Source organism: the organism of the source record quoted next, unplaced genomic scaffold (assembly GCF_019419815.1).
Source record: "Pyrus x bretschneideri cultivar Hongxiangsu unplaced genomic scaffold, Pyrus_bretschneideri_v1 Contig25, whole genome shotgun sequence".
Classification (NCBI taxonomy): domain Eukaryota; kingdom Viridiplantae; phylum Streptophyta; class Magnoliopsida; order Rosales; family Rosaceae; genus Pyrus; species Pyrus x bretschneideri.
The window spans coordinates 6,118,939-6,136,667 of NW_025999557.1; the positions used below are offsets into that span (position 1 = coordinate 6,118,939).

The 17,729-nt window shown below is 36.7% G+C and overlaps 1 protein-coding gene across 1 annotated transcript; it reads left to right on the forward strand.

The window, feature by feature from the left end:
* Positions 1-7,938: 7,938 nt before the first annotated feature.
* LOC103931994 (probable galacturonosyltransferase-like 7) lies at positions 7,939-10,078 on the forward strand. The gene has a single exon (XM_009341524.2). The coding sequence runs from the start codon at positions 8,626-8,628 to the stop codon at positions 9,718-9,720; it is 1,095 nt and encodes a 364-aa protein (XP_009339799.2). The 5' UTR covers positions 7,939-8,625; the 3' UTR covers positions 9,721-10,078.
* Positions 10,079-17,729: the final 7,651 nt, after the last annotated feature.

Genomic DNA, 17,729 nt, shown 5'->3' on the forward strand with positions numbered 1-17,729 from the left:
TAATTTCCGGACTTAGTTCTACAATCCCATAGATTGTCTTTAATGGCTTGTAGATGTAACTAAGTAGTCTCATCCTCACAATCTTCCTATTGATAATGTATCATTGGAAGAATATGTTAGATATGTCTATCATAAAGAGGACAACACTTTTAAAGTCATAATTCTTCAAATACAAATTGTTGTATGAAGAAATGAGAGTTGCCTTGAACAACTCTTGAAAGTTTGTAATTGTGTTTAGAACATAATGGTTGGTTGACAAAAATAGTCCATCAACATGGACTTATAATGATTTTGAATCATTGAGTGTTGAAGTGTTAAACCACTTAACGAGACGGAAACTAGGCAAGGACTTCACCTTTGTGTCCCTATCCTAATGGTTCACTAAGTTTATTGTAAACTATATAGTGAACAATAACCGCACGCTCTCCAAATCGTTTTGATGTGTATAACACATTTGAAATAAGTTTCAAGAGAGATAGTGGGAGTTTAGGGACCATGACTATTGTAGTCAAAAGGGAAGTCAAATGAAGAAAGCAAAAATAACTCCAAAGGAACAAACTTTCTTTATGAAATGATGGACATTGGAAGGGGTATTTGCAAGAAATGTCTTGCAAGTATCAAGAACACACCTTTCGAAGGTGTTGTAAAATGTTCTTGAATAATTCAAAACAGTTGGTTCTTCTACTTGAATACATGATTCTGTATTAGCAACTATGTTTTACAATCGTTGTAAAAGTGTGGCTAATAAGAAGTAGAAGATAAATGAGAGAAGAGAAAGTACTTCACATTCGAAACGTGAATAAAATATAGATCTCTGCGAAATCGGATTGTACTTACTTCCTCATATGAACTACCAAAGAAATTGGAAAAATACTAAAGATTGTCTTTACATTCCAATTTTAAGGAACTTAAATCCGTCACTATAGTAGAGATGGATGAATGTTTTGTTTGACAAAACATTATTCTTTATTAATCAATAATTAGATTATTGTAATTTAATTGTTTGTCTCTATAGTAGAGATGATATGGTAGTTTAACTGTTTAGAATACGATGATGCTTAAAACCCAAAAGGTTGCAAGGTAGTGACTAATCCCAACTGAGTTGTGATACCTCTAAAACATAAGTTACGAGTTGGTCATAGATGGATGCTTTGGATCGTTAGATCCGGATCCAATACCTTCTTGTTAAAATTGTATAGAGGCGAAATGTTCGAATCTTTATTCTTTTGGAAAGAAGAAAGAATCACAAAGTTGTTGAGGTTAATTCACTTAGATGTTAGTGGCACTTGTCCACAACATAATACTACTCATGTTGTATGACATTCACCGAAGATCACTCTCGGTTGGACTATAGTTTATTTTGAATAAACACAAGTCCGAATACTTTGCAAAAGGTTTCAAAGAATTCAAGAAATGTAAGTAGATGAGTAAGACGTCTAAAGTATTTACCTCCTTAGATTTGATCCAAGGAAAAAGTAACACATTAGATTAATTTCCTTGAAAGATATCAAGGAAGGTAGCATCATAAGATAATGAATTTCTCCATTAGGAGAAGAACGAACATGAATAAGATTTAGTTCGTTGGACATTATCAATTACCCATATATATATATGATATATACTTCTAAGACAACCTAGTTCCTATACCACAAGCTCCAAGGTAGTCCAGAAGGATTTATAAACCGTCTCAGTTGAATGGTTTGAACTTTATGACTATGTCATAGAGTTGCACCTCTTAATTCGAAAGAAATAAAAATGAAAAATCCTTATGACTACATTGAGTGTATATACGATATATACTCAAGGAAATGGTAAAGTACCATTTGACCCGAAATAATGAAACCTTCACAGCTAATTGGTAGCTTAAGGTGACTACACTCAAAGAAAATGGTTGACTTTGAAGAAACCGTCTTTGACATAGTCTTAGTTTCAATTAATTCAAAGATTGCTAGAAACAACTAAATGGTGATTCAATGTTTGGACATAATATGGGTTTCCGAAACCATTATCAAGATAGTCTTGATAATATATGTCTAAAACTAAGAATCACAAGATATATAAGTTGTAGAGATCCATCCATCATGAATCTCAGCAAGTTAGTGGGAGCTATAAGCATCTTATGAGAAAAAGGATCAAATCGTTTGATTTCTCATAAAGATGTAAATGAATCTTTTGTTTACTAGGTTTACAAAAGATTAGTGGGAGTTAATCATATTCCTAAATTTGAATATATATATACATGATATATATTAATTTTGAAAATGAAAGGAATTCTTCATCGTTAAAGTTATGACTTTAAACATTCTATAATGATAGAATGTATATGGGAGACATAGTCTATATACATGGGATGGAAATCTATAATGATAGATTTCAAGATATAATTGGATTATATCAATCCCTAAAATAGACAAGAGATGCTAGGAAGTTTCTCATATGATGATAAACTTCAATTAGAATGACAATTCTAATGAGACTAGGAAGTTGTTCTTCTCAAAGGGAATGTACCCTTTGACTCCCAAAGAAATAATGCGTAAATAGAATCCTTTATGCATACGCAGAAAGGTGATTTATGTATTTCATATTGTATGAAAACATTGATATAAGTTGTACCTAGAACGGTACAAGATGATATCAGTGCAAGCCCAGGATCAGAACCATAGCAACTGTCAAGTGAATCCTTAGGTATTTAAGAAATACTAAGGATGGATTCCTCAAGAATGAGGAAGAATTAGAGTAACGTAATGGAAGCGTAAATGTATTAGATTATGAATCTAATCCATCATAGAATATCTCTTCATTATGAATGAAGTGATAATGAGATATCTCTTTATTATGACTAAAGAGATATTTGGGTGAAAACGTTAAAAGTAATAACTTTAATGTGTTCCATCATGTATGCAAAATATATTGCCATATAGAAGCTTACAACATTGTTGTTTGGATGGGAAAGTTCATTTATGAACTCTCCATTCGGTTCCAACCAGAAAGTGTATGACACTAATGGGGCGATAGCTCAAGCCAGGGAATCAAGGTCTCATCAAGGTCCGAACTCAAATGAGAGACTGAACCACATGATTGAGAATCATGTATAATGGTGACATCGTTATTCTCAAGGTTGCTTCTATGGATAACATATAGATATCCATTGTCTAGGCCTACTACTCAGCCATTTATGAAATGACTATAGAAGAGGTATCATCACTGATGACTAAGCTGATTTGCTCTAGTGCAAGTGGGAGATTGTTGGAAATGTGCCCTAAAACCAATCATATGATGATACTTTATGGACATTTCACATGTTAAACTAATCTAGTTTAATATTAAGGGCAAACATTATTGTTTGAGCCGTCTCATATAAATGTTATATGCTTAAACGATAAGTCCAAGGAATATGTGATTGGAAGAATGCGATCTAAAGAAGTTAGATTCATGAGACCATTCTTTCGTTGACACATCCTAAACGTTCCTGATCATAGGATTGTCAATTGGGCATTGACAGTCCGTTAAGATCAGTACGTGTTATGTCTTCTCTCAGGGAGAGTGACTAGTCTCGAGTCATTGGTGTGTGTGACATCAAGACAAGTACGTAGGTTCTCAATAGAGAATGAGTTCACTGAACACGATCAACGAAGAGTTCTCATATTCATGTCACATGAGAACTCATGGTTAGGATAATGCAAATTAGTCTTTTGACCTGAGGCATCACAGTTGTCTTGTGGTTAGGTCCTTAATCTTTGATTATGTCAAAGTCACTCCATCAGGAGGGTGTCCACGGCATCGTTGGGGTTAAGCCACTTAGCCATGGAGGCAAGTGAATGCGCAACAAGGGATCTCTAACCTTCAAACTGTTTGAGGGAGAATACTCTATGATATGATTAAGAATCTTTGGCCAAAGTATGAATGAGATTTAGGAATGTGTTTCAAATCACATTCAAGGTAATCATATAAGCACAAGACTCACATTGGATAGTAGACATGAATAAACTATCAAACCAAACAATGTGGTCAAGAGTATTGTATTAGAGAAAGACCGTATTGCATTTGTAATCCTAAAACTGAATAGGTTCTCCACCCTCTTCTGATTAGCTTGGGTAACCATGACATGTTGCTAGGCGTCAACCATGGTTTGTGGAAGCCCTAAAAGTGTATTATCACTAACGGGAGAATTGAAAGTAAGTTCCAATTCACAATCGATTAGAAAGAGTTTTAATCGCCCACTGCCTCGCTAAAAGGAACCTAATGGATCGTTCACCGAGTAAGGTAGAGTTTGAAGAAACAACGGAGATGAGTAAGAATAATTAAATGGTTTAATTATTTATCTAAGGCTAGGATTAATTAATATGTTAATTAATCAAACGAATAAGTTCGTTAAAGACCTCGGGTTAGTTTTGGGCCGCAAGGCCCAATGGGATTTGAATGTCAAGCCCATTAACTCAAGTTGTATGACAACTTGAATAAACAAAGGGCTTGAATGCCCAATAAACCCTATAGGCCGGCCATGTTAGAAGAATAGGGCTTTTGGTCCATTAGGTCACTTATTTGAAGGGACTATATAAAGGACTTTATAGCCTAAAATTCATTGAGGGTTGTTTTTGGGGAAAGGATGAGAACACAAGCTCTCCTTTCTCTCTAAAATTTCGGTCACCTTGGAGGGATCATCTAGCAATCAAACTCCTCCAAGGTCACTCATTTCTTCTTCATTATGCCTTGGTGATGAATCATTAGAGGTTCTCAATTTTGGGAACTTTGGAGAAACCTTTTTCATCCATCCAAATCCATAGATCTAAGATGCAAGGAATGAAGGCCCTCTCTTTGGGTGATTAGCCTTTGTTTAAATACAAAGAGGAATCTACAAAGGTATATATTTCAACTCACTTTGTTTTGAGTTGATTATTGGTTCACCATTTTACTAGGCTTTGAACATTCATGGGTAATGTTTTGTTTTTAAGTGCATGCTAGCATGATTCCGCCTTTAATTTGTTAATTGCATGCTAATGATGTTGCTTAAATGAACATGTCATCTTCCAAAATAATCCTTCAAATTCATGTCGACATCAGGCACCATAATCACACTAGAGCTAGTGCCCTCAGTAATTGACTGCTGAGATGGAGTAGGAAGGGAAGAATGTCCGTTCTTTTTCTGGAAAATGAGAAGAAATTCCATATGAATAAGTATATGTGGGGGAAAAATTGGATGGACTTGAATAGTGGTGCAAAATTGGATGACTAGTGTAGTTGAACTAATTACAACATAACATTCAATATATGGTGTGGTTTCAGTTTCGGTTTTGATTTCTGTGCGGTTTTGAAAACCCAAAATTGAAACCAAATCATTTTCTTTGCCGCGGTTCAGTTTTGAAACCGAAACCGTTTCAAAACCGCAAAACCAAACCATTTGGTGCGGTCCGATTCGATTCGTGTTTCGGTTTCAGTTTTCGGTTCCAAGTGCCCACCCTTACACGAAACCGAATCGAAATTTCGTGGTTCTCGAAAAAAATTCGAGGTTTCGGTACGGTTTAGGAGCCAAACACATGAATCATAAATATACCCAAAACTTAAATTTGGTAAAACCACATTTTAAAACCCTAATTCACATAATACATGAAGACCAAACATAGAATAAAACATCGTAGAAACACATAATAAAATCCAGAAATTAATGTTCAGATATTGACTACAAAAGAAAAGGTGGACGGAGGAGAGACGAGAGTTGAAGAAGGTGGGGAGTGGTGGCTGGCTGAAGTTGAGAGTCGAAGAAGGAAGATGATTGACTGACTAAGTAAGTGAGCAGAGGCAGTCATGAAAGAATCGAGAAATGAGATTGAGGAGATGGTTCGAGATAATGAATGAATGAGAGAGACTGAGAGAGACGGAGGAGAGGCAAGACTCGGAAGAAGGTGGCTGAAAAGAGGCAGAGGCGGAAAACTCGAGAGATATAAGAAGGGTTGAGGGTTCGGTGAGAATGTGAGAAGGTTCGGTGAAACCCTAACCTAAATATATAATATAATAAATAAATATAGGGGAAACTTGAAATAGGTCCAATTTTATAGCCCAATATTAGGATTAGTCCAATTTTTAGTTATTTTTGACTTAGCTCCAATGATTAGGATTCCATGTCAGCAATTTTTCTGATTAGGTTGATTTTTTTGCATTGTTATTACTATTTTACCCTTTTATAGATTTGGCATGTTCTCCATATATTATCGACGTTTTAAATTTTTATCAGAATTCAAATTCATTGTTTAGTGGTCTTTCATCTTTCTCCTAGATTTCTTGATAACAATTTTTCTTATCAATCTATTTTTAAGGAAGGCTTAATCACTTTTAACTCTCTATAACTTTCAATACAAATTACATGTGTTTATACGCATAGATTTCTTCAGGAGACCTATTCTCTAGGTACAATTTTTATGATTGTGTTTTTCCTTCGTGGTTTGTCGATACTCAACCTTCTCCATCTATCAAAGGACTAAACCATATGACCATGTATGAAATTGAAATCTTCCGAGAAGTTACAATACCTGTTCTACAGGTATACCTATAGATTTGAATGTCTTTAAACTACCTAAATAGAAAGGAAAACTGATCCAATGCATACTTCAGGGGGAAAAAATATGGTGAGATGTGCTCTATAGATATACTTCAGGGGGGAAAACAGGTATCAAAGAAAACTGATCCAATGCATACTTCGAAAAATTTTAAAGTACCTGTTCTCCAAGTATACCGGGAGGCCAGAACCAAATCTTCGCCCATTCTGTTTTCATCATATACTGGGAGAAATTTTATAGCTTTCATAGCTTCATACGGATTTAGGATTCAAAACAAGGTTTCCGCTGGATACGGACGCAAACCAATTTGAAAGATGGGAGGATAAGGTTTTTGAATAAACAGAGAGACAAATCTGCAAGAGACCTGATAAAGGGCTCTAATGGCAATTGTTGTAATTTTGTTGGTAAATTATGTGCATTTTAATTACTGACATGGATGATTGTTGTACTTACTAGCCCCCACTTATGCTTATGTAATATAAGTGGATTCCATTTAAAACAGGCTTATAAAATTAGACCCATATCAAAAGACCCCTATAATATAATGTTGTTCGGTTCGTAATTATCGAACGAAAGCATATAATAAAACTGAGTCCCATACCAAAAGTTTAGAATAATTTCGGTTCAAATTTTCTGATTTCGGGTCGAGTTCGGAAATTTCGGGTCGTGTTTGGGTTGCAGCTATACGAAAAACATCGTTGAGTGATATGAAGCTGAAATACAATGCAAAACCGTCGTCGCGATGTGGAGCGTAGTTGTACAAGTACGTGGACGCAGGCCCGTGGCCCCGGATGCAATCGTCATATTGATACAAGACAGGCGGACAGCTGGTCCCTTCCTTCTTTTGCTTCTACTAGCCCCTGCAGTATATTATAAAATTTCTAGATTTGTACCCACTAAACGCACAAATGTTATTTTTATCCCCAAAATTAAAACGTCACCTATTAAATTAAAAAAATAAATAAAGCACATTTTCCTCTAAGATCATCTCCGATAGTTGGACTAAAAATCAAATTTTTTAGCTCGAAAAATTTAGCTTTTAACCCAAAAATAACTTTTCTATTATAACCGTTCTATCCTAAAATTTTAGCACGACATTATTAAAGAATGAACTTAGGCTATTTTTTTTGTTAAATTAATTTTTTTTTTTTAAATAAATATGTAGATTATCGTAAATTAATTTTATAAACATTTTAATTTAAAAAAATTTAAATTCCGATAAATATTGGATAGACTCCATCCGGATTTCTGGGCTAAATTTCGGGGGGAATTTAGCATTGGTTTAGCATTTAGCATTTAGCTCAAAATTCTCCCTTGGTTGGAGTGGGTATGGGGGAAAATTTTGAAGAGTAATTTGGTTTTTAGCCCACATTGAAGTTGGTCTAAGTGAAAATTACAATTTATGTTTAGCCGCGGATTTCTATGGTGGAAAAGAAATGGCTTCTTCTCTCTCTCTACTAGTTGTGCGTGCCTTGGCTCTCTCTCTCTATCACTGTATCACAGTTTCACCCAGACGACTCACAGAAGTAAATAATAGAGTGAGGTAGGACAGAGGGAGAGAGAGGGAGGAGGAGAAGAAGGGGAAGGGTAGAGCTGAACCTGAACCTCTTGTTGTTCGCCGTGGCTGGCGTGGTGTTGATGGATGGTGGTTTTTCCTCCTCTCCGTTTTATCTACCTAAAATCTCCAAAAGGTCGCTTCGTTTGGTTCCCACGGCAACAGCCTCCACACTAGGCTTTGATAGAGAGAAAGAGATCGATTCTCTCCCTCCCACTCCCACCTTCTGCAGCGGCAACAAACTACCCCTAATTTTATTACTTTATATTCATTCATTCATTCATTCTCAAGGTCAAAGCATAAATCGGTGGCTCTATTTCTACAATTCTGGCGCACCTCAAAGGAACCTTGGCGTTCCTTTCGTCGACGGTTGTAGCGGAACATCATTACAATTTCTTAGATTTCTTCGATTTCTTCAATTTCTTCAATTCCAAGACGAGGGGGTGGAGGAGGAGGAGAAGAGGTGGACCTTTCTGCAGCGGCGATAGTAGTACAAGCACAGAAAAGAAGCGAAAGAATATGCTCTGGATTATGAGGTTCTCTGGCTTCTTCTCTGCTGCAATGCTCATGATCATTCTCTCCCCGTCTCTCCAATCCTTCCCTCCCGCCGAAGCCATCCGATCCCCTCACCACTATCTCGATTACTCTTACCTCCGCCTTCCTCCCCCGACGGATTCCGGGGGAGGCCGCTTCAACTTCCGGAAGGCCTCCGCATACCGCAATGCCGATGAATGTGCCTCCTCCTCCGGCACCCCAGGAATATGCCATCCCAATTTGGTACACGTGGCCATCACTCTAGACGTGGAGTATCTCCGAGGGTCAATCGCCGCCGTGCACTCGGTCCTGCAGCACTCGCTTTGCCCGGAGAGCGTCTTCTTCCACTTCCTGGTGTCGGAGACGAATTTGGAAGCCCTGGTGCGATCCACTTTCCCGCAATTGAAGTTCAGGGTGTACTACTTTGATCCGAGTATGGTGCGGAGCCTGATCTCGACATCGGTGAGGCAAGCGCTGGAGCAACCGCTCAATTACGCCCGCAATTACTTGGCGGATCTGCTGGAACCCTGCGTTGCCCGGGTCATCTACTTGGACTCCGATCTCGTTTTGGTCGACGACATATCCAGGCTCTGGGCTACCAGCCTTGGCTCCAGAACCATCGGGGCGCCCGAGTACTGCCACGCCAACTTCACCAACTACTTCATGCCCGCTTTCTGGGCCGATCAGCGGTTTTCCGGCACCTTTGACGGCCGGAAGCCTTGTTACTTCAACACCGGTGTGATGGTGATAGATCTCGTGAGGTGGAGGCGGGCCAAGTACACCAAGCGGATCGAGAGGTGGATGGAGATCCAGAAGAGGCACCGGATCTACGAGCTGGGGTCGCTGCCCCCGTTCCTGTTAGTTTTCGCGGGGCACGTGGCGCCCATCGAGCACCGCTGGAACCAACACGGGTTGGGAGGTGATAATGTGAAGGGCAGCTGCCGTGACCTGCATCCGGGAGCGGTGAGCCTGCTGCATTGGTCGGGCAGCGGGAAGCCGTGGCTGAGGGTGGACTCGAAGCGGCCGTGCCCGCTGGACGCTCTCTGGTCACCCTACGATTTGTACGGACACACTCTTTGAAATGGAAGCGCAACAAGACGGTCGCCGGTAAATTCCCTCTAGCACCTGTTTTGTCACAATTTTTTTTTTTTTGGGTTTCCGGCTTGAATTTGCCATTTACTTTATTTTTGTTTAGTATTTTCCTTGATTGTTTTGTATCATCATCTTCTTCTTCTTTCTTTTGAAATTTTGTTAATGATTAGGTGATCTCTTCTCAGTCTCCAGTTTTGTTATTGTATTCATGTATTAGTGCTGCCCTTGAAAATGAAAGGGAAAAAAAAAAAACAAAAGGGAAAGGGACACGTTGAATTCGTCGTTGTATAAGTACCGAAACTGATTCGTAGTGGTCAGAATTCAGAATCGGAGCTATTATATCTAATTTTTGTTAATTGAAGTCACTTGACATACTACATTATGATTAAAATTAAGAATCTGAAGAAAGGCGACATTGCAAGTGGTGTGGCGTGGATTGGCGGTAAACTATCACTCTAATCAGGATTCAGATTAACATTAATCACGATTCAGGAAACGCTAAAACTCCGACATTAGAATTAGGGTTGTCCAATGTGACCGAAAGTGACCGAATGGCTGGCTGGCTGGCTGTGTCTCCTTTATATATATGAAATGTATGAATCAAACGGAAATGCTTTCTTTCTTCGTTGGCTGCTGCTGCCAGCTGCCTGTTGCCTGCTGTGGTGGAGGAACTTGCGAGCTAAGACTTAGGGCTATCCTACTCCTCTCCCGCACTCCAACTGTTGTCTCTTGGCGCTTTGTTGGCAATTCCTTATTCTCTCTTTTTCCTTCGCATCTTTTGTCCTCTCATATCATAATACAAATAATGTTTCGATGTGGGTTCTTTTATTTTTTATTTTTTTTATATATCAGAATATATGTTTAGAATTGGGTCAATTATAAAAAGGAATCTCAAATAAGATATAAAAGAAAATTATTAAAAAGCCCACAAAAAAATAAAAAGAGTTTTAATAAAAAGTCCGCAATACTATTCATTTTAATGAAAAACCATATTTTTACATTAAAAAATCAAACCTAGTACTATTCACTTTACTCTTTATTTTGTTGTTATTGTTAAAACTCAAAATTTTCAAGCTATTTTCATTAGTTTTCCTAAAAATAAAACAAACAAGGTAATTTTAAAACACTTAATTAAAAAACCAAAACTTACAAAAATAAAATAACCTTGCAGACCCCAACCCCAACCTAAGTTAAATAGACTGAAATAACACTCAAGTCCTCCACAAGCAGAAATAATACTTCAGTCCTCCACAAGCCGAAAACATTATTTGCATCTAATTCACCTAAGAACGCATATAAGTCGTCTCATTTACAATCATAAATTTGAGATTATGATTTAGTTACCTTCGAATAACAATCATAGGGTCAACTTACACGTGAAGGTTCAGGCTAGAAAAATGTTGATTACAATCGAAATGCATTTACAATCATAAATTTGAGATTATGACTTGGTAACCGTCAAATAACAATCATAAATTCAACTTACACGTGAAGGTTCATGCTATAAAAATGTTGATTACGATCGAAATGCACTAACAAGAGGTTCCAACACACACACACACACACACACACACACACACACATATATATATATATATATATATTATAATGAGATAGGATCAAGAACAAACATTTTGACAAACATTTCTACACTCCTTTTGTTCAGCACTCTCTCGCACAAATCTCTTGCCACAGAGACATATCTACTCATTTCATAGTTCATACCGTATGCATACATACGCAAACCATACTTCAGTCACATCTCTTGTTAGTGTCACACGCCAGTAGATACATCCAAGTTTTTTGTCACATAATTCCCAGATTGGCTAAGTAAATGGATATTGTTGAGTTTCAACGAGCAGTTTAATAGCTTTAACCAGCTACCAAAATTATAATTAGAGTACAACAGACCACCAACCGCTCCAAGTTTGCTTTCAGATACAGATCAATAACTTGAGTAATGTTGTGGATGAGTTTCTAAGTTTTGAAACCGGCATCGGAAATGTTCTTTGAACGACAAAGTTCACTCAAGAAGTTCATTGGTGAACCAGGAGACCCAGCACCGACCGTCGAAGCCATTAACTAAAGATAGCCATTCCAAACATTATATTGTGAGATTGTGTGTGAGAGAGAGAGAGGGAGAGAGATTTCATAATCACCTGATGAGGAAGGAGGAAGGGACCCAAGCTGAGCTGCTTCCTGTGCACATTACTGGTCTTTCTGAAACATAAAAAATATAGAATAAATCATCCAAATTGCAAGAAGCACTCACAGTACGATTCCTGAATGATGCATGCTTTAACTGAGGTTCGTTTCAAGACCCCTCCTTGACTGCTTTGAGTCCTTCCTACTCTTTAACAATTCATTATCCAGCACTTTTTTATTTTTTATTTCTTATCAGAAATCAGATTTCTCCTTTCTATCATTGCCAGGAAGGTTCTCCATCTTCCTCCAACTCACTGCCCCTTCTGCTTTTCATAGAATAAATCATTTCATATAACCATCAGCTAGAAAATTGCAGAAGAACTCCGTTCTTGGTACAATTTTTTGTTAAAGATTCTCTCTGCGCTCCCCTTCCCATTAGCTGATCAATCAAATCCGATGGAAAGTTGGAAAGTCCTCAGCCTACTCCTGTAGGTGATTAGGACGAAGTTGGCAAAGGATAGGTCATCTGCCTTAATAAAAAAAATACTCTTGTACTCAACTTATTGCTCCAGCCAAACACTATGTTAAAGCTTGTGCTCTGAACCACCAAACAATTATATACCCTCAGCCATCTTTAATATACACTGCTGATATATTTCCTTCATTTTTCACAAAATTTTGCAGAAGAACTATTTTGTGTGATTGAATGAACTATACCATACATGCATCAATTTGGACATCTTATTGAATGTCTTTACTTTCGTGCAGAGTATGCATCAAATTCTGAAAATAAGGATCTTTCTTCCACTGACCTGATAGATCTACAAATGGATCATTGAAGCAATGCATGGCAGCTGCCCAACCTGCATTTGAAGACATGCAATTACAACCAAACCTCATACAAGTAATCACCAAAAAAAAAAAAAAAAAAAATCTCTGTTTTTAGTCTTTAGTTAATCACTAGAAATAGTGCCCGCGCGTTGCTGCGGGATTAGAAAATGTGTAAGAAAATATCAAAAGGATAAAAGAATGTAAAGCACAATATATACAGATATTCAAAGAATGATCAAGTTTCAATCAAAGGTGCAGAATGGTTTGTAGACAAAATGAGAATAAAGGGATTAACATAGAAATAGAGGAAGAGCTTTTAGGACAATAGTAAACAGAAAATCATCCTTAGATGCTTAAATAATAAAAATAATTCAGTAACCATTGTTCCTACCATCTAACTTCTCCAAATTGTCACAAACCGAAAAAAATTATACTGTTTACTTTATCCAAACACTGAACTTTTAAAGATTCAATAAAGAACACTAACCTCCATTGGGACCAGAGAGTGCTCCATCATCACATGACTGGGTTTTATAAGATCCTCAATGTTCACAAAGCATTCATAACTAAATTCATTAAGGGCTCAACATTCTACATTGGAATACAATGCAATACTGCAAATTAGAAAGAAAAAAACACAAAAAAATAGAGAAAAGGATACAGTTATGCATCGTTGGCAGCATCCAAATTGACAATAGTAATTTTCCTCTGAGCCAAAAACAATGTAATCTCTACAACAATCAGAGCTTTCCGCTGAGAACACAAAGAAACCTGCAACAATCAGCTCTGAACAAAATGCATATGGTTCCATCGTTGGCAAAACTGAGGTGCGATCAAAATGTTTGCAACTTATTTTGTCAATTTTGATATCCGATTCTGTCCAATCATTTTCAAATAAATTGGCATCTAAGGTAATACTATGAAGCAACTGATTGACTAATCACCAAGAACGTCAAAAGTTTTTTTTTCACTCACAACCAATGAAAAACCATCTACTTCCTAATTGGGGAAACACTTCAAAAACCTAAAGTAATAATGAATTCGAATTTGAATCAGAAGGAAGCCACAATTGTTTTAAAACTCCTAATAAATTTGATAACTAAGCTGACAGATTTTTTTCAAAGCCTTAAAATATGTAAGCAAAACTCTAAATACTCATCACTATTTACCAATAAAAAAATTAACTCAAAGATTGATCCAATGAGATACCGTAGTTTTAGTTAAGTATCACTTAGAATAATAATTCCCTAAACTGACAACTAATGTTATTAGAGTAACTTACAAATTAATTATTTTTCTTCTCAATCAACAGGTATACTAAGTGAAATGACCAAAGAAAACTTTTGAATATTCTAGTGATCAGTGTTTGCAGGGTGAATCCATCCATATAAAGAGGAGGCGCTTACTCAAAGCAACATGGAGATGCTGATCAAACGCATCAGAAATCTGATCTCCACCAAGTTGTCTGAAAAGAAAAGAAAAAAACAGTGAAATGCTACTACACCAAATTCATATGAACATTTCCAAGTAAATTCACACATAATTAATTTTAAAATAAACAACGAACATATTTCTTCTACAAAGTAATGTCACTCCTATTCCTAATGCAGATTACAAGACAATTAAACGAATTTAACAAATTGAATGAAACAATAAAGAATAACAAATGAGGATTTAAATATTTCCATGTGATCTGAAATAAGTGAAGAACCTCACATGATCCATCTGATCTTTCTTCTTTGTTCTTGAAATGATTAGAGGCAGCTTTCACCACCTTATTACAAACTTATCAAATTTTGGATACTTTATGAATTTAAGATCTTTAGTTTTAGTATTTTTTTATGAAATTGTAATGAATTTGCAAATTTATCAACTATATCTTACATTCATGGTTCCATATTCATAGCTAATTCCAAAAATTTAATTAGATTTAACCAGTACGGTCCTAAACCCATTTAATCTGAAAAATATAAAGAGAATTTTGTACATAACAAAATCAAATCATATAATCTCAAACATTTTATTCATACCTTTTTTATTTTGTCTTTATACCGATCACCAACACCCTTTATATATTTTTACTCAATCTCCGAAAGTGAATTTTTTTCAAAACAATCATGACAAAAAAAAAAAAAAAAAATGTAATATCATACTCCATAACTCTATCCCCCCGTTGACTCCATCCTTCTGGTTAACTCTATCTATTGCCTAATCTTTGCAACTCAGCCATAACCTTCAAATGAAAAATCTATTTAACTAAAAACATCTTGTAGATGGTCTAAGAGCAGTCTGTACTAATCAAGTTCTCTACACACCATTATCGCTCAGTCGATTCAAATCTTGAAGAAAAAAGGTGGGTTGCTAGATTCATACCCCTCCACCATCTTTAAGTGAATCCACAATGTAAAACATCTTAACAGTTCAAATTAAATAGAAAAAAAATTAAAAAATTGAAAGAACTTGAGCATCATACTTTCTTACTTAGAAACAGAGAGAAAAGAATTGGGGGAAATATTGGGAAATTTACCACAGGGGTTTAGGTGGAGGTGCGGAAAGGAGGCGATTGGCAAGGTGGATTGAAGCTCGAAGGGCGGAGCTTCGGCTCTCCGGCAGCGGCGAGATCTAGGGTTTTTCTATAGAGATAGAGGGAAACCTAGATTGGGAAAATAGGGAGAGAAATAGAGACCTTGATTCGAAGAGATATGGTGAAGCTCTAAATCTAGCTGTTTGGTGCAGAGAAGAGTAAAGCAAGGAGGGAGACGGGGAGAGCAGGAGTCAAACAAAATAAGGAAAAGCTGATAATGGAGAAAGAACCGATGCATCCAAAGAAATCGAAACCGGAGAGGATAAGCGCGTCAGAGGGCAAGGAAGTCATTTTACTGTAGAAAAGATGGCAAAAAAGTGGCTTAACAAACAAATTGAGGGGCATTTTGGTCCGCACACTACCTTAGAACAATAACCAGAAGTTTGGATTTTAGTATATATAGAATAGAATGTACAGAGTCCCAGCAATTTTTCATGCATAAAGAATTTTTAGTCCAAGCTCCAAAGAAAGTACTCTTAGAGCATTCCCACCGTTGGGTTTGGCTCGAGGGACAGGGTCCAAAACAAGGGCCCGAGGGCCGGTGGCGTCGCTCTAGTGTGGGCTAGCCCGATGGAAGGGGGAGGCCCGAGCTCCGGGCCCATGGGGGATTGCCAGCCCGAGAGCCCGAGGTGGGCGTGATGTCAGGCTGACGCCAAGGTGGCGTCAGCGCAATATTTTATTTTTTTTGTGTCAGGCGCGTGCACCCCACCCGCGCGTGGGGGCGCGTCACCGACATAAAAATCAGAAGAAAAAAAAAAGAATCTGTCAGTTACCGTTGGGAAGCCACGTGGCTTCCCACGGTGCGTTAGATCTTAACGGTCACTTAATGTGGACCGTTCGATCTCAACGGTAAAAAAAAAAAAATTAAGTCAGATTTAATATCCACCGTTCGATCTGAGATCAATGGTGGATATTAAAATGCTTTATAAATTAAAAAATAAATGAAAAAATAGTTTTAAAAATCTGAAAAGTTACCGTTGTGACACGTGGCACAATCTGGAGTGTTGGAATTCAAATTTTTTTATATCCAACGGCAGAGATTAATTAATTGAATAAAAATTTAAAAAAAATTGTAAAAAATTCAAAAAAATTCAAAAAAATATCTGAAAAATCTGAAAAAAATTGTAAAAAAAATTGTTTTTACTTTTCTATAAATACCTTCTCATTATCATCTACCTTACACAACAATTTCATATTTTCTCAACTACTTTCAATCACATTCCTTTCTTTGTCTCAAAGTTTGAATCCATTTTTTTTTCAACAAAATGACCACTGGTGCAGGTACGAATTGGTCGCTTATTGAAGATGTTGCGTTGTGTACTAGCTGGGTTGAAGTTACTCATAGTTCGCTTACGGGTAATGAGATGCAGTTGCGAGAAATGTGGAGTCTTATTCATACCAATTTTCTTGAGAAAATTGGTGGGAAAAGAACCAAAGAATCGATGTCCAGTCGTTGGAAATTACTTAGCCAATCGTTTAGTACGTGGAGAGACGCCTTGACACAAGCTAGTAGTAATATTCGAAGTGGGGAAAATTACTCGGATCAGGTAACAATATATTATTTATTTGATACCCCAAATTTACATTATAATTATTTGTTTGTATTATTTATTTGTTACGTACATAATTTATTATTTATTGTTTGTATTATTTATTTGTTACGTACAAAATTTATTATTTATTTGTTACCGTCATAAATAAATAATTCTTCCCTCTCATTTGACGCTCCTCATCCTCTTCCCTCTCATTTCTTACCCCCTGGTGATTGAACATTGCTTCTGATTCGTTAAACAATTCTTCCTCTTCCTGATTGAATTCCCACATCATCCTTGAGGAAGAAGAAGAAGAAGAAGACATTGTAAGAAAGAAATAGAAACTATGAATAATGATACAGATTTTTGTGAATAAGAAAGCTATGAATAATGATAGAGATCTTGAGAAAATTGGTGTGAGATTTGTGAGGATGGATGATGAATTATATAGAGGATTCAGAAAGGATTAGGTTGTATATAATGCCACGTGGCATGCCGTCATTCGTTACAAATCTGATGGAAATCTATCCTCAAAGATTGTGAACGGATTATGACACGTGGCATGCCGTCATTCGTTGAAAATCTGATGGAAATCTATCCTCAAAGATTGTGAACAGATTATGATACGTGGCGCGACGTGATTGGTTAATAATCTTATCAGAAATCCATCACCAATAATTGTATTTTCAGATAATGACACGTGGCATAACGAGTACGATTAAAAAATTTATCGGAAATCCATCCCTAATAATTGTCTTTTCGGATTTTATGACAAGTAGCGTAAACGACAACGATTAAAAATCTTATCCGAAATTACAAATAAAATTATTTTGTATTATTTAATAATCGGATAATGACACGTGGCGCAACGAGAACGATTAAAAATCTTATCCGATATTACAATT